Genomic DNA, 20,973 nt, shown 5'->3' on the forward strand with positions numbered 1-20,973 from the left:
CGTGCCGTTTGGATGGATGTGCACGGCTGCCCATAGCGGGGGTGCGCGAGTGGAGGAAATTGTCTAAGGCAGGGGTTCGTGGTGATGAAACCTTCAGGGGTACACGACAACTAAAGTTGGCAATCCTAAGAATGCACCACGTCCTTTGAAAATGTGTTTGGTTCAAAATGAAACGCTCAGACCTCACCAGTGGGAACCTGTGGAACCACAAGCCCAAGGGATGAACAAGAGCCCGCAGCCTACACCCTCGCTGGACCAAAGGGCGACCCCCTGATGCATTGCAACCAAAACGCGTTCCCTTCCCGCAAATCTTTCAATGGACCATTCAGTTCAGCCACCTCGTGCTAGCTCTGAAATGCAGGATTGTGTATTTAAAGAGCGTATTTAAGATTGAGGGAGTAGCACATTTTGGCCAAAAGTAACATTGGAAGAGCTGGAAGCCTCACCCTCGGTGGTTATGATGTTGTCTGAACGCTTCCAAGAGTTGTAGGTAAAGCCCACACACTCCCGCACCTCAACAACCATGAACTCAAACACCACAGATCTACGGACATTCCTATGCAATTGGATAAATAGCGGGCCGTGATTAGATGGAGATTTCCTTCTTAATAGGACACTCAGGTGTTATCCGAATCCAGTGCCATTCTCTTAAATCATTCCCAATTCCCCATTTTTGAGTAACGCACTTCTAGCCGTCAGGTGGTTTCCTAACTCCCATGGGCCAAGCAGGATAGTGGCAGGAATGACCTTATGATCTTCAGCGGGTTGTGTTAAATAAAAAGAATAAAACCCACCATTATTCAACCTCAACAGTTCCAACACGTTCTTACCAAAGTGGCGCCTCTGTCTGCAAAGAGTAAAAATGTGACAGTTGCTGTGTTTTGTTGTATTAAATCCCGTGGAGTTGCAGGTCTTGGGGCACACGAGGTGGGCCCTGGTTTAGTGACAGATAGAAACAATGGCAGTGCCTGTGAAGTGTGGAAAGCGGAGTGGAAAAGGATGGCTGGCAAGTTTGCGCAGGTTCTGCTGGGGGGAATCAGAGCTCGATGCTGGCTCGGCAGGTCAGATAATCAGTCAGGTTTAGCTATGTTTGAGTTTCAAAGACTGGTGATGTGGGAACCCGAAATGGTAACTGTCACGGCCGCCACGGGGTTTTTGGATCTGCAATCTGGTTGGTTGTTGCCGGACCAGTCAGAAAGCAAGAGGGAGCTGTGCGCCTGTAGAGCCACAGTAGACTTAAGTATATAAATAAGAAGGGTCGCATCATCAATTTGAATTATAAAAAAAAATACAGGAAAAGCCAGAGTGTGACCTTACAGAGTGGGACTCCCACACGGCAACAATGGAACACCCCGACTCCGAGTGATGGATGCGCTTAGCAACCGAGAGTTGCCTGGCAGCGCTCTAGAATGTTCCAAATGAACTGAGTTAACATATCTTGGACGGGACATTTTCCTTCCCGAGTGAGCAAGAACAAACAGTTTGAGGATTAACATTTGAGATCATGGTTTCTGAGAAGCTGGTAACTGTCCATCGCTCTTCACCCCCTTCCCCGCTAGAAATAGAAATGGGCATCACTATTTACGTGTGGTTAATTCTGCTGTAACCTTCTCGTTGCCAGACTGGTAGGCCGCAATCAGATCCAGCAGACTCTTTATTGCTGGGAGAAGGGGGTGGTGGGTGGGGGGGAAGGGGGGATGGAAGGGTGTTTGGGGATCTGGGGAACTAAAGAGTGGATGGAACGATCCTTTGGCGAGCTGGAATAATTGAGGAGTCACCAGTTTACGAGGACCAACTGTTTTTAAATCTCACGCCTTGTGTTTCCCTGTGATGTTTGGGATCAACAACTCCCCACCCCCCACCTCCCCGTCCCACCCACCCCCGCACCCTTTCTCACCCCCACCTCTCTGCCACTAGCCAGTCGCTCACATGTACCAGAAGGGAGATGTTACTTTTAGTTGGGAAACATTTGCCAAGGGAAACATTCTTTGGCGCAGGGCATTAATTTTGTCCAGTACCTTGTCTAGCTCCCCGTTTAACTGGACAGGAGATAACCGGGTAGAATGCCGATTTCCAGATGTTGAAACCCCCAGGTGATTTAGGCCTCTAATTATACAGTCTCTCATTTTACCACTCCCGCTGTTACGTTTCTTTTCTTAAAAAAAAAAGTTAGATTTTGAAGACCAACTTTGTGGCTGGAATTTTCCCGTCACGCCCATTCCCCGGAAACAGGGGCGGGCGCGGAACGGAATTCTCCGCTGGCCTCGGGGCGGGATTTTACGAGCCTCGCCCGAGCGGGGTTGTAAAATCCCGGCGTGCGTGTCTGGAGCTGGTCATTGTGAACACACAACGTCAGCTGTTTGCTTGCCTTCAGGAGATCACGAGGGAGGTGACGAGGGTTACTTTGCGAGAGGTCAGTCATTACAAAATGTCGCACAAGGAGCAGTTTCACACATAAAAGACCATCCCCTTTCCATCCTCCTTCTTCCCCCCCCCCCACCCCCCACCATCAGTACGCACTGCTGGAGCAGTCACCAGCAATGGCTTGGCCATCCCAGTTGCCCTTGCGAGAGGAAAGCTGTAGGAGGAGGAGGAAAGAGTAATCAGTGTCCAAATCTCTGGTGGGCAGAGAGAGAGGAAGACGGGGGGGGGGGGGGGGGGGGGGGGGGTGGGGGGGTGTTGGGGGGCGGGGGGTTCCTTTCATGCACTTGATACCAATCTGAAGGGGATTCAAAAAGAGGTTCCTTCACCCCCTTCAAAACCATGTTCCTTTGACTTTTTTCTTTGAATAAGTTCTAATCTCTTGAAAAGAGTTCCATTTTTTTTTTAACCAAGAGGTATGGAGTGTTAGGAGCATGTAGACTTTGAATAGATACCCCACATCCATTTTGATTGCACAGGCAAATGTTCAGTTTTTTTTTTGGACAAAGGATTCTTGTGGGAGTGTGGGGGTTGTGGGGGGGGAGAGGTGTACAGGAAGCTTTTACTGTCCCAGTCTAAAATCTTCCTGCAGCCAACACATAAATGGCATTGTTCCTGGTGCACTGATCCAGCGATCTGCTTCCTGCTTTACCAAGAGTCTTGCAGTAGGGCTTTTTTCTTACGTTGTGTTGGCCTACACCACGGTCGAAGCGTTCAAGAGGACGCTGTAAATCTGAAGCTTTATTTGTTCCCCCCCTACCCTCGATCGGATATCAATTTCTCTTTTAAATTAAAAAAATGTATCTTCAAAAGCGGAGGCCTACATCTGACGTCAAGCCGTGGGCCTGGACGGGAGTTTTGATTCCACTTATCTCCGTCGACGCGCGTGCGGGTCAGAGGTCACGTTACTGCACGCTGGCGTCTGGGGCTGCCGGGGTGGCGGATCTGGAAGTCACGGTGGACGGGGGCGCCTTCTCCAGAGCCGGGCTCTTCTCTCCTTTGGCTGCCTTGGGGACGGATCCTCCTGCAGGCAAGGCCTTGGTCTGGGCCTGCAGGTTCTGCCCGCAGATGCGGTGGTGCTTTTCCCAATCTTTGTGCTGGCAGAAGGAGCCGCAGTAACGGGCCGCGTTGCAGCCGCTGCATGTCTCGCTGGCTTTGCGTCCACAGTTCCAGCAGCTCTGAGGAAAGAAAAGCGGTCAGGCTTGGGGTTAAAGGTCAGAGTTGCTTCCCCCCCCACCGACCCCCTGAAACAAAATGTACTCTTATCTCCAAAACAAATTTTTAATAACATCATCGATGAGGAGGAACAAAAATCTGGTTATTTATTTGGAGATGATTGGGTGGTTTTCTATTCCAATCACAACTCCTCAGATACTGAACAGTTCATGTCCAAATGCAGCAAGACCTGGACTCTTACCAACTTTTACAGATGCACCACAGAAAGCATTCTTTCTGGTTGTGTCACAGCTTGGTATGGCTCCTGCTCTGCCCAAGACCACAAGAAACTACAAAGGGTCATGAATGAAGCCCAATCCATCACTCAGACCAACCTCCCATCCATTGACTCTGTCTACACTTCCCGCTGCCTCGGAAAAGCAGCCAGCATAATCAAGGACCCCACGCACCTTGGACATTCTCCCTTCCACCTTCTTCCGTCGGGAAAAAGATACAAAAGTCTGAGGTCCTGTACCGACAGACTCAAGAACAGCTTCTTCCCTGCTGCCGTCAGACTTTTGATTGGACCTACCTCACTTTAAGTTGATCTTTCTCTACACCCTAGCTATGACCGCAACACCACATTCTGCACTCTCTCCTTTCCTTCTCTATGAACGGTATGCTTTGTCTTTATCACGCGCAAAAAACAATATTTTTCACTGTATACTAATACATGTGACAATAATAAATCAAAAATATCCAGGCTTAGGCTGACAAGTGGCAAGTAACATTCATGCTTCAAAAGTGCCAGGCAATGACCGTCTCCAACAAGAGAGGATCCCACCATTGCCTCTTGACACTCAATGGCATTGCCATCATTGAATCTCCCACTATCGACATCCAAAACCAGACTGGACCACCACATAAATGCTGCGACTGCAGGAATCGGTCAGAGACTAGGGTGGAATAATCCGGTTGTTCCAGCCGGTGGGATTTTCTGGTCCCGCTGCAGTGAACAGAGATTTAGCTCAGCGCCAAATTCTCCATCCTCGCTGGCAGCAGAATGGCCGGAAAATTCCAGCCTCGGCGAGTAACTCATCTCCTGACTCATCAAAGCCTGTCCACCATCTACAAGGCACAAGTCAGGAGTGTGATGGAATACCCTCCATTTACCCGGATGGCTGCACCTCCAACAACACTCAAAAAGCTTGACACCATCCAGGATAAAGCAGCCCGCTTGATTGGTATTCAATCCAAAACCAGCACGCGGTGTGCATCATATACCAGAAGCACGGTAACATCTACCAAGGCTCTTCAACAGCAACTGCAAAACACAACCTCCGCCACCTAGAAGAGCAAAGGCTGGCTAGCAGCGGGAACATCAACTACAAGTTCCCCAACTGCTCACTGAACATTCTGACTCGGAAATGTATCGCTGTTCCTTTACTGTCACTGGGTCCAATCCTGAAATTTCCTCTCTCTAACAGCACTGTGGGTGTACCTGCACCACATGGACCCAAGGGGGCGACTGACCGGAACCTCTTTAAGGGCAGCAGAATTGAACAATAAAACCCGGCCTTGTTAGCAACCCTCACATCCCATCAACGAAGAAGATAATATATATTTTTTTAGCCTCACCCGTATCCTGAAACTGTTCTCTCAGGTTGGCTGTACTGCCCCAGGGTATGTACCACAGTGAGAGCTCCTGGTTAGTCATCCATTACCCTGCCCTCACCTAGAGTGTGGCTGTGCACTGGGTTGTGATCAAGAGTGGGATCTCTTGGCTCCAATTTCCATTTGAGTTGGGGCCTGGAGTCGCAGCCGAACCAAGATCATTGTCTGATCCGGTTGGGGACATGGTGCGGGGAGGGGGTGCGGTTCAGCACACAGACATAGAAATATAGAAGATAGGAGCAGGAGGACCTGCTTTGCGGGCCTGCTATGTCCTGGATGGTGTCGAGCTTCTTCAGTGTTGTTGGGCGGCGCAGTGGCACAGTGGTTAGCACTGCTGCCTCACAGTCCCAGGGACCTGGGTTCGATTCCCGGCTTGGGTCACTATCTGTGTGGAGTTTGCACATTCTCCCCGTGTCTGCGTGGGTTTCCTACGGGTGCTCCAGTTTCCTCCCACAGTCCAAAGATGTGCAGGTTAGGTGGATTGGCCATGCTAAATTGCCCATAGTGTCCCAGGATGTGTAGGATGGAGAGATTAGCGGGGTAGATGTGTGGGGGTGGGGCCTGGAGTGGGATTGTTGTCGGTGCGGACTCGATGGGCCGAATGGCCTCCTTCTGCACTGGAGGGTTTCTATGTTTCTATGAGGAGGCCATTCGGCCCTTTAAGCCTGCTCGGCCATTTATCACGATCATGGCTGATTGTCCAAGTCAATAGCCCATAGAAATAAAGAAGATAGGAGCAGGAGGCGGCGATTAGGAGCAGAAGGAGGCCACATTTCGTGCTCACAAGATTTGGTTTTACATTGGGTCGCGAATGTAGCATCCGAGGCACTGGATCAGTCAGCCTGTGGTAAAAGAGGGGTCACTGATGCTTCAGAGTGCCAAGTCCCGTGGGTGAAAGCAGAACCTACCTCACTGGTGTCTTCCTGCTCATTGATGACGGTGAAAGCGTCCTCGGCCGCTTGCCGCTTGGCGTCCGCTATCTTCTGCTCCATCTTGGCTCTCTCCGCCGTTATCATCTCGTAGGCTTTCTGCTCGGCCTCAGTCACTGCCTTCTGCAACTGCGACACAGCCTGACGTTTGACCTCGTTCACCGCCTCCTCTATTTACCAGGGAGAAACAGAAATACGGCTAAGAGAACGCAAGGTAGCAATGCAGGTTCTCAAAACCATGAGGGGTTTCGACAAGAGCAGAAACTGTTCCACTGGCTGGAGGGTCGAGTGGCAATTTATTTATTAGTGTCACAAGTCGGCTTGTGACTGCAATCACGTTACTGTGGAAATCCCCTCGTCGCCACACTCCGGCACCTGTTCGGGTACACTGAGGGAGAATTTAGCACGGCCAATGCACCTAACCTTTTGGACGTTTAAGTTGGCTGACAAAATCTGGATTGTTCCCTGAAAGGGCTGGCACAGACCTGATGGGCCGAATGGTTTCCTTCCATGCTATTCGATGATAGCAAGTTGTGCTGTGCGAGAGAAAGGGGGCAACCAAGTATCTGGTCAAAGAGGTGACACTTGGATGGAAGGAGAGAGGAGCGTTTCTACTCTGAAAGGACGGAGTTAAATGGGCTGAAAGTTTAACCTTAGACGAAGTGGATATCTGACTGTGCGCCCCGAACGTCCCTCAAATGGACACAATTGGCAGGGTGTATCCAGAGTATGGAGTTACTGACTCTAGACTTTAATTCCATTTAAACCTCGCGTATGATAGAATCACAAAGAAATAAATAAATGGCAGATGCCTGGCACCATTCTTATTCAGTTGTCACTTGCAGATGGCAGTGCCACCCACACACACACACCACACATACACATGTACACACGTGTACACACACACACATGCGTGTATATACACGCACCACACATTTGTACACACCACACATACACGTACACACAAACACACCACACATACTCATGCGTACACACATACACACATGTGTACACACACGTGCGCGTGCACACACACACGTGCGCGCGCACATACGCACACATGCGTGCACACACGTGAACACGCACACACACGTGTGTGCACGTGCACACGCACACACACGTGAACGTGCACACACACGTGCACACACACGTGCACACGCACGTACACATGCACGTACACACGCACGTACACACACGTACACACACACGTACACACACGCACGTACACACACGCACGTACACACACGCACGTACACACACACGTACACACACGCACGTACACACATGCACGTACACACACACACGTACACATTTCCCTCTATCCTCAGCTCTTTTTCCCCACGCCTCTCTTGTCTCCCTTGCAAAATGCAATGCGTTGGCATGCATAAAATGCCAAATCCTGCTACCCAAGCTACCAGCTGTCGAGCTACCCAAACTACATTAACTTCAATATGTTTCCCCTCCCTGACGCCTTTTTCCCTTCCTTTGTTTCAGATCCAGCTCCTACTTCCTAATAACACACCCCTTCCCTAGATTCTGAAAGCGTTTGGTGAGGTTTAAGTTTAAGTTTATTTTAAAAATTTATTTATTTGTCACAAGTAGGCTTACATTAACACTGCAATGAAATTACTGTGAACATCCCCTAGTTGCCACCCTCCAGTGCCTGTTCGGGTACACTGAGGGAGAATTTAGGATGGCCAATGTACCTAACCAGCATGTCTTTCGGACTGCGGGAGGGGAGGAAACCGGAGCACCCGGAGGAAACCCACGCAGACACGGGGAGAACGTGTGAACTCCACACAGACGGTGACCCAAGCTGGGAATTGAACCCGGGTCCCTGGCGCTGTGAGGCAGCAATGCTAACCACCTTGATGGGGTCATTGTTTAAAAATAAGGGGTCGCCCATTTAAAATGGAGATAAAGCAAAATGTTTATCTCTCAGAGGGTCAGGAGTCTTTGGAACTGAAAAGGCAGTGGAAGCAGGGTCTTTGAATATTTCTACAGCAGAGCTGGATAGAGGTGGATAGACACAGTAAGAGTTTTAACAACACCAGGTTAAAGTCCAACAGGTTTATTTGGTAGCAAATGCCATTAGCTTTCGGAGCACAGCTCCTTCGTCAGGTGGAGTGGAAATAGGCCAGGGGGTGATAGGTTAGTGAAGAGAGGCAGGATATAGATTTCAGATTACTATCAGATCAGCCATGATCTTATTAATTGGTACAGCAGGCTTGAGGGGCCGAATAGCCTACTCTTTGTTCAAATGTTCATAGTCTAAACAAATTATCTATCTGTTCAGAATTATTTGTACTTTTTAAAGCTGGAGACAGCTTACAATCAATTGATTGGAATCACTGTTGTTTTATAGGCAAACATGGTCGATAAGGTCCCGCTCAGCAAATCATAGAATCCCTACAGTGCAGGAGGAGGCCATTTGGCCCACCGATTCTGCACCGACTCTCCAACATGGCATCTTATCCAGGCCCCATCCCCGTTACCCCATGTATTTAACCCGCTAATCCACCTAACCTACACATCATTGGAGACTAAGGGGCAATTTCCCATGGCCAATCCACCTAACCTGCGCACCTTTGAAAACAAAGGGGCAATTTAGCCTGGCCAATCCACCTAACCGACGCATCTTTGGACTGTGGGAGGAAATCGGAGCAGTCGGAGGGAACCCACGCAGACATGGGAATTAGCAGACTATCTGCTATTAGTGTTGCTGATTAACTGTCAGGATGCCAGGAAAACTCCCCACACCACCTGTGTGTCGTTTATTTTTTATTGTTCTCTTTCTGGATATGTTTATCCCTGCCTGGGCCAGCGCTTATCACCTCTCCTAGTCACCCTTGAGAAGATGATGGTGACCTTCTGCTTGGTTGCCCATTTTTTAAGGTGTTCCAGCAGTACTGTTATGCCGAGTAGCTCTATAACGCAATGTGGGATTCTCCACTGGGGGTTCACTCAGTGGGAAAGGGAATCAGACACTACCAATATTGCGCTAAAAGAGAAAGGAAACTAAGGGTGGGATTTTCCAGCTCCCCCCGTGGCATGTTTTCCAGCAGCAGAGACACCTCCCCCATAACCCAGTGGAATCTTCCAGCCCCACTGGGTTTTGTGTTGACTGGAGAAGGCGCCATGGAGAGGGGGTCACCATTAGTAGGACTGGAAAATTCTGCTGGTGGGAAGGGCTGGAAAACTTCAGCCTAAAACAGATATAAATAAGTGAACAGTCCGTAGATTTTAATCTGTAATTCCATGACCTTGCAGGATGACAAACTGCAATCAAACAACGCGACACCATGGATTTCTTTCAGTGCCATTTCATCTTATTTTCCTCTAACATTTCTTCCTTCAAATAGCCAATGGCCCAGTTTAGCCCTTTTCCCCGCCAGGTGGACTGGAAACCTCAGTGTAAACCGCAAACTGCGTTAAACTAGCTCCAGTCTGGCTTACCTGCCTTTTTCCAAATCTCATCTGGGACATATCCAGCTGATGGCCTGTGACTGATCTCTCGCAGAAGCTCTGTGGAGATACAATTAAACCGCAGGTAAACCCATTGGCCCGTTTCTCCGCAACGCACAGCCAAACCCTCACAAAGGCGGGATGCCCCGATAAAGGAATCCGCCACGAAAGCACTCCCTTTCCAGCGAGAGAGGTGTAGCTCCAGCTCCTTCGCCCTCACCCCTCCCTCAGCGATTGCTCTGCCGTACTCACCAGACTGAATGGTGTCGGTATTCCCGGGGCTGAGTTGTCGGAGGTGGGTGCTACTCCCCTTTCGCACGTCCTCGGTGTCGTTGTAACGTCTCATCCAGTAGTTCAGCTCTTCCCGGTCGGCCTCTTGGCAACGGCAGAGGACAGCCAGTGAGCGACGGGTCTTCTCCACCATGTCCATGATGCAGTTCAGGAGCTGGAAGCAAAGCGAGACGTTTATCTTTCTCTGTGACCTGGCTCCGCCTGTTTAGCTCCATTGTGGACAACAAGTTAGAGTCAGACTCAGAGGTTTACAGCATGGAAACGGGCCCTTCGGCCCAACTTTTTTAAAGAACAAAGAACAATACAGCACAGGAACAGGCCCTTCGGCCCTCCAAGCCCGCGCCGCTCCCCGGTCCAGGATTGAATCCTGAATCCAGGATCCCCGCCCAATTTTCCAGCCTATCTACATCCTAATATCCTATCCACCGAGCTGTCCCTCACAGCTACGATGCTTTGTTCATCACAACCTAAATGCCTAAGCTAGTCCCAATTGCCCGCATTTGGCCCATTTCCCTCTATACCCATCTGACTCATGTAACTATCTAAATGCTTTTTAAAAGACAAAATTGTACCCACCTCTACTACTGCCTCCGGCAGCTTGTTCCAGACACTCACCACCCTCTGTGTGAAAAAATTGCCCCTCTGAGCCGTTTTGTATCTCTCCCCTCTCACCTTAAACCTATGCCCTCTAGTTTTAGACTCCCCTACCTTTGGGAAAAGATATTGACTATCTAGCTGATCTCTGCCCCTCATTATTTTACAGACCTCTATAAGATCACCCCTTAGCCTCCTACCCTCCAGAGAAAAAAGTCTCAGTCTATCCAGCCTCTCCTTATAACTCAAACCATCAAGTCCCGGTAGCATCCTAATAAATCTTTTCTGCACTCTTTCTAGTTTAATAATATCCTTTCTATAATAGGGTGACCAGAATGTACACAGTATTCCAACTGTGGCCTTACCAATGTCTTGTACAACTTCAACAAGACGTCCTAACTCCTGTATTCAATGATATTGGTGAGATTCCGTAAAATCTACTTTCTCCCCGCCTGAAGACCGGGTGGAGAGAGAAAATCTCGCTGCCGGCAAGGGCGAACTCGGTCACATTTTGTCCTTACATCAGTGAGCAAGTCAACATGACGCCAGCCATACTACCCCAGGACTCACTGCTCCAGGGAAAGCTTCCATTATCAGCTTTCCTGCTTTAATGTAAGACTTTCGCTGTTACAATGCATGGCGAGTTTGAAACAAAATATTAAAAAAAGGATTCAAAAAAATGAAAATGAGTAAATCAACAAAGATGATTGGTCATAGAAAGAGGCCATTCTGCCCATCGAGTCTGCAGCAACAACAATCCCACCCAGGCCCTATCCCCGTAACCCCATGTATTTACCCTGCTAGTGCCCCTGACACTAAGGGGCAATTTAGCATGGTCAATCCACCTAACCCACACATCTTTGGACTGTGGGAGAAAACTGGAACACCCGGAGGAAATCCACGCAGACACGGGGAGAACGTGCAGACTCCACACAGACATGGGGGGAACCTGCAGGCTCCACATCAACAGGTACCCAAGGCCGGAATTGAACCCGGTTCCCTGGCACTGTGGCAGCAGTGCTAACCACTGATCTAAGATATTCTCCAACCAATTGGTTGGTCGTAGGTAGTGTACAGGGAAGATTCCAGCTGAGAAGCTTCTTAATCAGTTTCTCCAGCCCCAGTGGACAGTGATCAGGAGTGGAAGAAAAGGACTGGCTAAACAATCCTGTCTGCTCCGACGGGGATCTGTAAAATTCTGTTTTAAAGAGAAGGACAAGGAGTAGGAGGAGTCAGCACCTACATGATCCAAATGTTTCCACTCCTCAGCCCACTCTCGGTCAGTGAGTCGATGGTCGATCATCTCTTCCTGGTACACTCCCCGGGTCCCTCCTGTGTCGGTAAAGGACGGAAAGAAAAGTTAACAGGCTGGGAGTTGCATGTTGTCTTTACTCTTGTGTACGACGGGAATGTCAGACCCTTGAAGACTTTGAAAATCTCTTTCCAAAGCTGCACCCAATGTTTCAGTTGTATAATACGAGACGTCTGGGAGGTTAAAAGTGGCCACAAGACCCCCACAACGTTAACACAAGAACCGTGCCTACATCCTGTCTGAATTGATAGTGGACACTTCACCGCGACAGGATAAAGGGTTGCAAGTAGGATCCTGCTCCGATGGGAACCCTCTATACGACATTGACATTTAGCCAGCAAAATCCACCTTTGTCCACCGGCGCTTACCAAATCTTGTGTGTCTAAAAAGATGAGGTGTCTCTTAACTGGATCCTAAAATCAGGTGATGAAGAGTGCAACGAGGCACCAATCCTTTTCCCTGATAATAGGTTTACTTACAGAATGCAGCACCGCATATGTCTGCCTTCTACCTGCAACCGCTCCCTACCCCCATCCCACCCCGTGTCCCAGCGGTCTCTATTTATAAATGCTCTACGTACTTAAACAATGCCCTTCATCTGTGCATCTCCACACTATAATTAACACATCATTAACAGACCCAAGGGCCCCGGATTTACCGGCACGCCCGCTCTGAAATCGGAGCGGGCGAGGTTCGCAGAACGGCATTCTCCGTTGGCCTCGGGTGCGATCTTACGAGCCTCGGGCGGGTGTGCCGGTAACATTCCGGCCAAGATTGTTCTAAGGGGGGGGGGGGAATTTCTAGCTTGCTCCACATGTGACTCCAGTCCTGAGGGCGGTCACTTTATTTTATTTATTCATTTATCAGTGTCACAAGTAGGCTTACATTAACACTGCAATGAAGTTACTGTGAAAATCCCCCATGTGCAACTCTCTGGTAGCTTGTCCAGATCATTCTAGGTTAGTGATGGTCGACTGACTGACTGTGGGGTGGAGAGAGGGGGGCAGGGAAAACCCAAACTGGGATTATTCGATTCTTAACCTGTTCCCCCACAGTCGTTTTTCCCCCAGGGCCATTGGACAGCTACCAGGAGTGGACAACCTGGCTGATCCATTCTTTCTCTCCCCCTTTCAAGCCAGGAGTGCTGATACTAACTGGAGCACCTGATGCTCTCAGTTATGGCTTTATTTATAGCATTCTCGCCTTTTAGTCTGAGGGTCGAACATGCTCATCTCCCACCCCAGAGACTCGAGCACAAACATGCACCTACGCTGACCCTCCTGCCGCAGTACTGAGGGACTGCTGCACTGTTGGGAGATGCCTTTTCAGTAGCTAACACTCCTGTCTCTCGGTCAGAAGGTCGTGGGGTTCAGCTCCCACCTGAGAGACTACAGCACAACATTATCATACTGTCATTAGGCTAGCAATTTAGATACCCGGGGTTATGCTCTGGGGGACCGAGGTTCAAAACCCACCATGACAGACGGTGCACTTTGAACTTGATGAAAATCTGGAATTAAAAATGTCTAATGATGAGCCGTTGTTGTAAAAACCCATCTGGTTCACTAATGTTCTTTAGGGAAGGAAATCTGCTATCCTTACCCGGTCTGGTCTACACGTGACTCCAGTCCCACAGCAATGTGGTTGACTTTTAACTACCCTCGGAAATGGCCAAGCAAGTCACTCAATTCAAGGGCAATTAGGGATGGGCAATAAGTGCTGGCCTAGCCAGCGAAACCCACATCCCATGAATGAAAAAAATAAAAGTCCAGGCCGATACTTGAGTTCAGTACTCAGAGAATGCAGTGCTTTATTCAGATGTTAAACAGAGATCCTATTTACCCCCTCCAGTGGATGTGTAAGATCCCCTGACACTATTTTAAAGAGTAGCAGGGGAGTTCTCCCCAGTGTCCGGGCCAACATTCATCCCTCAACCAACATCACTGAAAAAACAGATTATATCATTGCTGTTTCTTGCAGTGCACCAATTAACCAACAGCATTTCTGAAACTACCACAGCCAGTACATTTGAAATGCATTCCATTGGTTGTAACGCAGTTGATGGCTCCCTGAGGTTGCTAGATAAATGCAAATCTTTCTTTTTTTTCTAATGGACCCACAGTGGGCAGCAAGGTGGCACAGTGGTCAACACTGCTGCCTCGCAGCGCCAGGGACCCGGGTTCAATTCCCAGCTTGGGTCAACTGTCTGTGAGGAGTCTACACGTTCTCCCCGTGTCTGCGTGGGTTTCCTCCGGGTGCTCCGGTTTCCTCCCACAGTCCGAAAGACGTGCTGGTTAGGGTGCATTGGCCGTGCTAAATTCTCCCTCAGTGTACCCGAACAGGCGACGAGGGGATTTTCACAGTAACTTCATTGCAGTGTTAAGGTAAGCCTACTTGTGAGGCTAATAAATAGATAACCAGGTCTCTCTTTCTCTTTCCAATTGGCAAAACCATGCCATACCTGCCCCTGAATAACCAGGGATCCCAGTGTGTTAGCTGTGACCAACCTGCCCCGTGCTGAGCAGCTCACCGTGATGCCTGTGTCGGTCTCTGTATTCTGGGACTCGCTGGGGGTCTCTGTACAGGTGATTCATGGCCACGTCGTCCAGGCTGTAGTGCTGCAGTGGAGGAGGAGTTGGATGGAGCGCACCGTTTGGCGGGTGAGGTAAGCCAATGTTTGGGCTGTGCCGCTGGGCAGGGCTAATCGTACACACCCGCTTCACTGGGGGGTCACGGTCGAAGCCATTCTCTTTATTCCTGAGTAGAGGGGAGATAACGTCACAGTGAATTAAAGCCCTCGGAGGGGAAACAAATCCCTACTTCACAGGCTTCAAGATTAAATTTATGTATTGCTAAAGGAGAGACATGAATTTCTTACCTCACACGCAGCAGGACAAATGCAAGAATGCCAAATTTCAAACAAGCACAACAATTTATCCCACAGGAGGAAAGGGTGTCGATTGGTTGGAAAGTTGACTCCGATTGGCTGAGGCGTTGCCATGGAGAAAGCAACAGGGATCTACTGGCTCCTCAAACTCCTGGGTAATTCAAAAAAGGTGCCAAGTTTGAGCATATTCCTTTTGTTTGCAGTGAATGCGCCCCTGTGCACCTATCAAATTTGAAATGTGACATTCTTGTGTTTGTCCTGACCTGATGAGTGCAGGGTGAAAATCTTTGGTGGCACGTATCTCTTTTCGGCAATAGTGAGGTTCCATGAAGAACAAAGAAAAGTACAGCATAGGAACAGGCCCTTCGGCCCTCCAAGCCTGCGCCAATCATGATGCCCTAACTAAACTAGAAAAAAAAACCTTCTGTCCTTATTCGGTCCGTAATACCTGTATTGCCAAGCGACTGTTTAATTTATGATGTAATCTTTGTGAAGGTAGATATTGACCAGAGCATCAGGGAAAAATCTTTATCAGAATGGTGCCGTGGAATGTACTGGAAAAGGCCCAGGTTTAATATTTCACCTGAATGAACGTACCCATGACAGAGCAACGCTCAGCCTTACACATGGTTTTATTTCCATCGTTCGGTGCCAGCGTTTGGCTCAGCGGTTAGCGCCCTCACCTCAGTGTCAGAGGGTTGTAGGTTCAAGCCCTGCTCCAGAAGTTTCAGCGCAGATCCCGGGTGGAATTTAGTTTCTGTGACAGGAATCCTTCCCAGGTCACTTCAGTGGGTGAGGCCCAGAACCATTTAGGTGCACTCAGGTGTTTAACTATGCAGTGTCAGCCCCCCACACTCCCCCACACCCCTGCCCCCGCCCTCACCACCCCCACCCTCCCCCTCACTGTGAGAGAGGTGGCTGCAGCTGAAAGTCCTCTGAGGCCCAGCCCGAGGGCCGTTGTCTATCCCTGGACATAGGTGAGTGGGCAGGATGGGGGTTGGTGGGAAGAGGTTGCTAGGGTGGTGACGGGGGGTGGGAGGGGAAGGATGGTGGAGAGCAGGAGGTCTGGTGGGGGCGGGGGCATTGGGAGGCAGAGGCGGAGGCAAGGGCAATGGAGTGACTTTCAGTGGATTCCTCAATGGGGTGTCTCATGATCAGGCACTGTGAATGTTTGTGAGCAAGAGATGCCTTGGTTCATTGAATGGAGTAAGTTTTAAAGGCAAGTTTTCCTTTCTCCCTCGAGGATGCAACAAAAATTATGAGAAATTTTGTCACGATTACAGAACCTATCTTACTGTCATAGAATAGAATCAAAGAATGGTTACAGCCCAGAAGGAGGCCATTTGACCCATTCAGCTCATGCCGGCTTTTTTCAAGAGCAGTTAAGCTAGCCCCACTCCCCTGATCTTTCCCACTGCTGATTTCTTTCCTTGCTGTGTTGGTCTAACTCCCTTTCGAAACTCAGAATTCAATGTGCCTCCACCACACTTCCTGTCAGTGTATTCTAGATCCTAATCACTCATTTCTTAAAGAGGTTTCTCCCCATGTCACCTTTAGTTCACTTTGACAATCATTTCAAATCTGTATTCTCTCATTTTGACCCGTCTGCCAATGGGAGCTGCTCTTCTCTCTATTCACTTTGTTTAGACCCTTGCTGATTTAAATTTAACACCTCTGTCAAACCTCTTCTCTGAGAAGAACAATCCCAGCTTCTCTCATCTGTACTCATCATTCAAAGCCCCTCAATCATCCAACCATTCTTGTAAATCTTTCCCGCAGCCTCTTCGTAAAGTGGAGTGCCCAGAATTCGGAAAAATACTCCAGTTGTGGTTGGCCCATTGTTTTGCCAAGTCCATAGCTGAGATTTCCTGAACGATTGTGCCACACAGGTGCTTGTTTGGCATGGATGATCAGGCAGGTGGCGGGGCTGGCCCATTCCACGGGGGGGGATGCTGATGCCTGCGATTGTCGTTTGCCCTGGCTAGAGTAGAGGATCAGGGTAGCCAATGAGGTTAAACCGAGGCTTTACCTGATGAAACCTTTTAAAGCTGCCTCTGCTTTTTGGCTAAGGTGAAACGTTAGATCAAAGGGGGGGAGGCAATGCCTCATCCTGTCAGATTGGATCTTATTTGATCAAGCCCAAGATGGGATACAATCATAGAATCATAGAAACCCTACAGTGCAGAAGGAGGCCATTCGGCCCATCGAGTCTGCACCGACCACAATCCCACCCAGGCCCTATCCCCACATATTTTACCCGCTAATCCACGCATTCCAGGACTCTAAGGGGCAATTTTTAACCTGGCCAATCAACCTAACTCGCACATCTTTGGACTGTGGGAGGAAACCGGAGCACCCGGAGGAAACCCACGCAGACACGAGGAGAATGTGCAAACTCCACACAGACAGTGACCCGAGCCGGGAATCGAACCCGGGACCCTGGAGCTGTGAAGCAGCAGTGCTAACCACTGTGCTACCGTGCGTGACAATATCTTGTCTTGTCAGCTTGGATCTGGTTCGTCCCTCGTGTGGGGACCACGATTGGTTTCAATTTGAATTGGCTTTTTTGATTAGAACAAAAGTACCGAAAGGTACCAATAAAAAAAAGGTTGTGCCAGAGAGGCAGTTTGGTTACTTGCACTGCCCCTTTACAAACCCACACACAGCGCCCATTTCCCTCTGAGCATCAGATTTACTTCCTGTCACACTCCTGACTGCAAGAGAAGTTTATTATATAGAGTCCCTACAGTGCAGAAGGAGGCCATTCAGCCCATTGAGTCTGCATCAACAACGATCCCACCAAGGCAGATGGTGGGCTTGCAGATGGGGTTTACCTTTCTGGGCTGCTCCTTTTGCCATTCTCGTTGACCTCCAGCAGGTCTGTTGAGTTGACGGGGGATGTGGCGTTGGCATTCAGCAGCAGGTGCTCATGTTGTGCCAGGTACTGAGCTGGTGTTTGTTTTGCAGAGCGGGCACAGTGTAGTAACTCCCTCTGCAGTAAGGGCAGGTTGGCCTGGGAAAACAAAAAAAATCAACAAGACCTCAGCACCACCTCCAAATACTGTCCATCATTTCCACTGTCATCAACTACAACAACTTGCATTCATATAGCAACTTTTTAACACAGTAAAATGTCCCGAGGTGCATCACCGCAGAGTTATCAAACAAAATTTGACACTCAACCAAGTGACGAAATACTAGGACAAGGTGGCCAAAGAGGTAGGTTTTAAGGACGGTCTTAAAGGAGGGAAGATAGAAAGAGAGATGAAGAGGTTTAGGGAAGGAATTCCAGAGCCTAAGGCCCGAGGCAATTGAAGGTATGATAGCCAATGGCAGAATGGGGATTAACGGAGATACACCAGAAGTCAGAATTGGAGATCCTGGAGGGTTGTTGGGTTGGGGGAGATGACAGGAATGGAGAGGCCATCGAGGGATTTGAACACAAGGATGAGAATTTTCAAATATCTCAAACTGGAAGCCAATCTAGAATCATAAGCAGACGTCATCCTAAATCGAATGAATAAATGGCAAATTTCAATTCAAAGGAAAGCAACATCTTTCAAGAAAAACAAGGGATATAAAAAAATGAGAATTTAACAAACTATCTCCCTCTTTTTGTATTTCATAGAAATCATAGAAACCCTACAGTACAGAAAGAGGCCATTCGGCCCATCGAGTCTGCACCGACCACAATCCCACCCAGGCCCTACCCCCATATCCCTACATATTTTACCCACTAATCCTCTAACCTACGCATCTCAGGACACTAAGGGGCAATTTTAGCATGGCCAAACAACCTAACCCGCACATCTTTGGACTGTGGGAGGAAACTGGAGCACCCGGAGGAAACCCACGCAGACACGAGGAGAATGTGCAAACTCCACACAGACAGTCACCCGAGCCGGGAATCGAACCCAGGTCCCTGGAGCTGTGAAGCAGCAGTGCTGACCACTGTGCTACCGTGCTGCCCTCACGCTTTATCCCAATTACACAGAATGTAGCTAATATACGAGGTGGGATGCTCTAGTAGTTACGTAGGGGAGGCGGTGGCCTATTGGTATTAATCGCTCGACTGTTCATCCAGAAATTCAGCTAACACTCTGGGGAAAAAAGCAAATTACTGCGGATGCTGGAATCTGAAATCAAAAGAGAAAATGCTGGAAAATCTCAGCAGGTCTGGCAGCATCTGTAAGGAGAGAAAGGAGCTGACGTTTCGAGTCCAGATGACACTTTCTCAAAGCTTTGACACTAATGTCCTTTAGGGAAGGAAATCTGCCGTCCTTACCTGTTTAGGCCTACATGTGACTCTAAATCCACAGCAATGTGGTTGACTCTCATTTGCCCTTGGGCAACTAGGGATGGACAATAAATGCTGGACAGCCAGCGACGCCCATGTCCCAGAAATGATCAATAGTTTCAAAAGGATATTGGATGTCCAATTGAACAAATTTAACTTGCAAAGCTACAGGGCTGGAACAGCTCAATGGGACTGATTGCCTTCTCTACAGAAAGCTGGGTGGAGACTCAATTATGTGTTATATGATCCCAATTTCTGCCTCTGTATCTTAGAACCCCTACAGTACAGAAGGAGGCCATTTGGCCCATCGAGTCTGTACCAACCAGGCCCTATCCCCATGACCCCATATATTTAGCCTGCTAATCTCCCTGACACGAAGGAGCAATTTAGCATGGCCAATCAAACTAACCCACACATCTTTGGACTGAGGTGGAAAACCGGAGCACCCGGAGGAAACCTACACAGACATGGGGAGAACGTGCAGACTCCACACAGACAGTGACCCGAGGCTGGAATTGAACCTGGGTCCCTGGCACTGTGAGGCAGCAGTGCTAACCACTGTGCCGCCGTGCCGTGTGTTATATGAGTCCAGTTTTTGCCTCTGTATCTGGAAGTTATATCCATGCGTTGATTCGGTTATATGTGAATGAGATCTTGTGATTGCACCCGGATTTATTCAGCTTTGGCTTGAGTTTGAAACTAAATGTGATTTAGTTTTCAGGAGTCGTAGCTAAGTGGGCAGCAATTCTTATCTCTTGAACTGTAAGGCTATGGGTTCAAGTCCCGCTTCAGAGACTGGAGCCTCTAGCGCAGTACTGCAGAACCTCCGACCTCCTAGAATCAAAGAATCCCTACAGTGCAGGAGGAGGCCATTCGGCCCACCGAGGCTGCACCAACAACAATCCCACACAGGCCCTATCCTCGCAACCCCACATATCCACCATCTAGTCACCCTGACACTAAGGGGCAATTTAACATGGCCAATGCACCTAACCCACACATCTTTGGATTGTGGGAGGAAACCGGAGCACGTGGAGGAAACCCACGTAGAGAATGTGCAAACTCCACACAGACAGTGACCTAAGCTGGGAATTGAACCCGGGTCCCTGGCACTGTGAGGCAGCAGAGCTAACCACTGTGCCACCGTGCCTCCTCCGCGGCTGGGATTCTCCGCTGCAGTGGCTGAGTGCCAAATTCTCCATTCTAGCTGGCGGCGGGTATGGATGAGATTGGAGAATCCCACCCCTAATCTTTTAGATGAGACATTAAACTGAGGCCCCAACTGCCCTCTCAGGAGGATTCCATGGCACTACTCTGAAGAGGAGCTGGGGAGTTATCGCCAGGGTCCTGGCCAATATTTATTCCTCAACCAACACCAGTAAACCAGACTGTCTGTCTATTATCACATTGCTGTTTGTGGGAGCTTGCTGTGCACAAATGGGCTGCTGCATTTCGACATTACAACCGTGACTACAGTTCAAAGTACTTCACTGGATGTAAAGTGCTTTCAGGTTGCTACATAAATGCATGTCTTTCTTTCTTTTGGTGTTCCGAATTAAACGTATCCATAATGTCACCTACCATATATCTCAGCACTTAAGGAGGAAAGCTAATAGAATGTTCATTGTAAGGAGGTTATGCTTCATGTGTACAGGACGTTGGTGAGACTACATCTGGAGTATTGTGTACAGTGTTGGTCTCCTTATTTAAGGGAGGATGTAAATGCGTCAGAAACAGTTCAGAGAAAGTTTATTGGACCAATATCAGGAATGGACAGGTTGTCTTACGAGGGAAGGTTGGCAACTTCTCACAACACCAGGTTAAAGTCCAACAGGTTTATTTGGAATCATGAGCTTTCGGAGCGCTGCCCCTTCATCAGGCGATTCATTTGCAGAAGGAGCAGCGCTCCGAAAGCTCGTGATTGCAGATAAACCTGTTGGACTTTGAC

The 20,973-nt window shown here is 49.0% G+C and overlaps 1 protein-coding gene across 5 annotated transcripts in view; it reads right to left on the minus strand.

The window, feature by feature from the left end:
* Nucleotides 1-2,709: 2,709 nt before the first annotated feature.
* LOC144508631 (protein CBFA2T1-like) overlaps nt 2,710-20,973 on the minus strand; it is a 144,986-nt gene continuing 126,722 nt past the window's right edge. For all 5 annotated transcript variants that reach the window (XM_078236840.1, XM_078236842.1, XM_078236841.1 and 2 more), the window contains exons 5-11: nt 17,563-17,741; nt 14,372-14,598; nt 11,773-11,861; nt 9,897-10,089; nt 9,636-9,704; nt 6,159-6,349; nt 2,710-3,599 (exon numbers count right to left, since the gene is read on the minus strand). In XM_078236840.1, the coding sequence (XP_078092966.1) occupies nt 3,327-3,599; nt 6,159-6,349; nt 9,636-9,704; nt 9,897-10,089; nt 11,773-11,861; nt 14,372-14,598; nt 17,563-17,741 (1,221 nt within the window). In that variant the 3' untranslated portion in view covers nt 2,710-3,326. The remainder of the gene's footprint in view (nt 3,600-6,158; nt 6,350-9,635; nt 9,705-9,896; nt 10,090-11,772; nt 11,862-14,371; nt 14,599-17,562; nt 17,742-20,973) is intronic.

The sequence above is a fragment of the Mustelus asterias genome, chromosome 20 (assembly GCF_964213995.1).
Source record: "Mustelus asterias chromosome 20, sMusAst1.hap1.1, whole genome shotgun sequence".
Taxonomy (NCBI): Eukaryota; Metazoa; Chordata; class Chondrichthyes; order Carcharhiniformes; family Triakidae; genus Mustelus; species Mustelus asterias.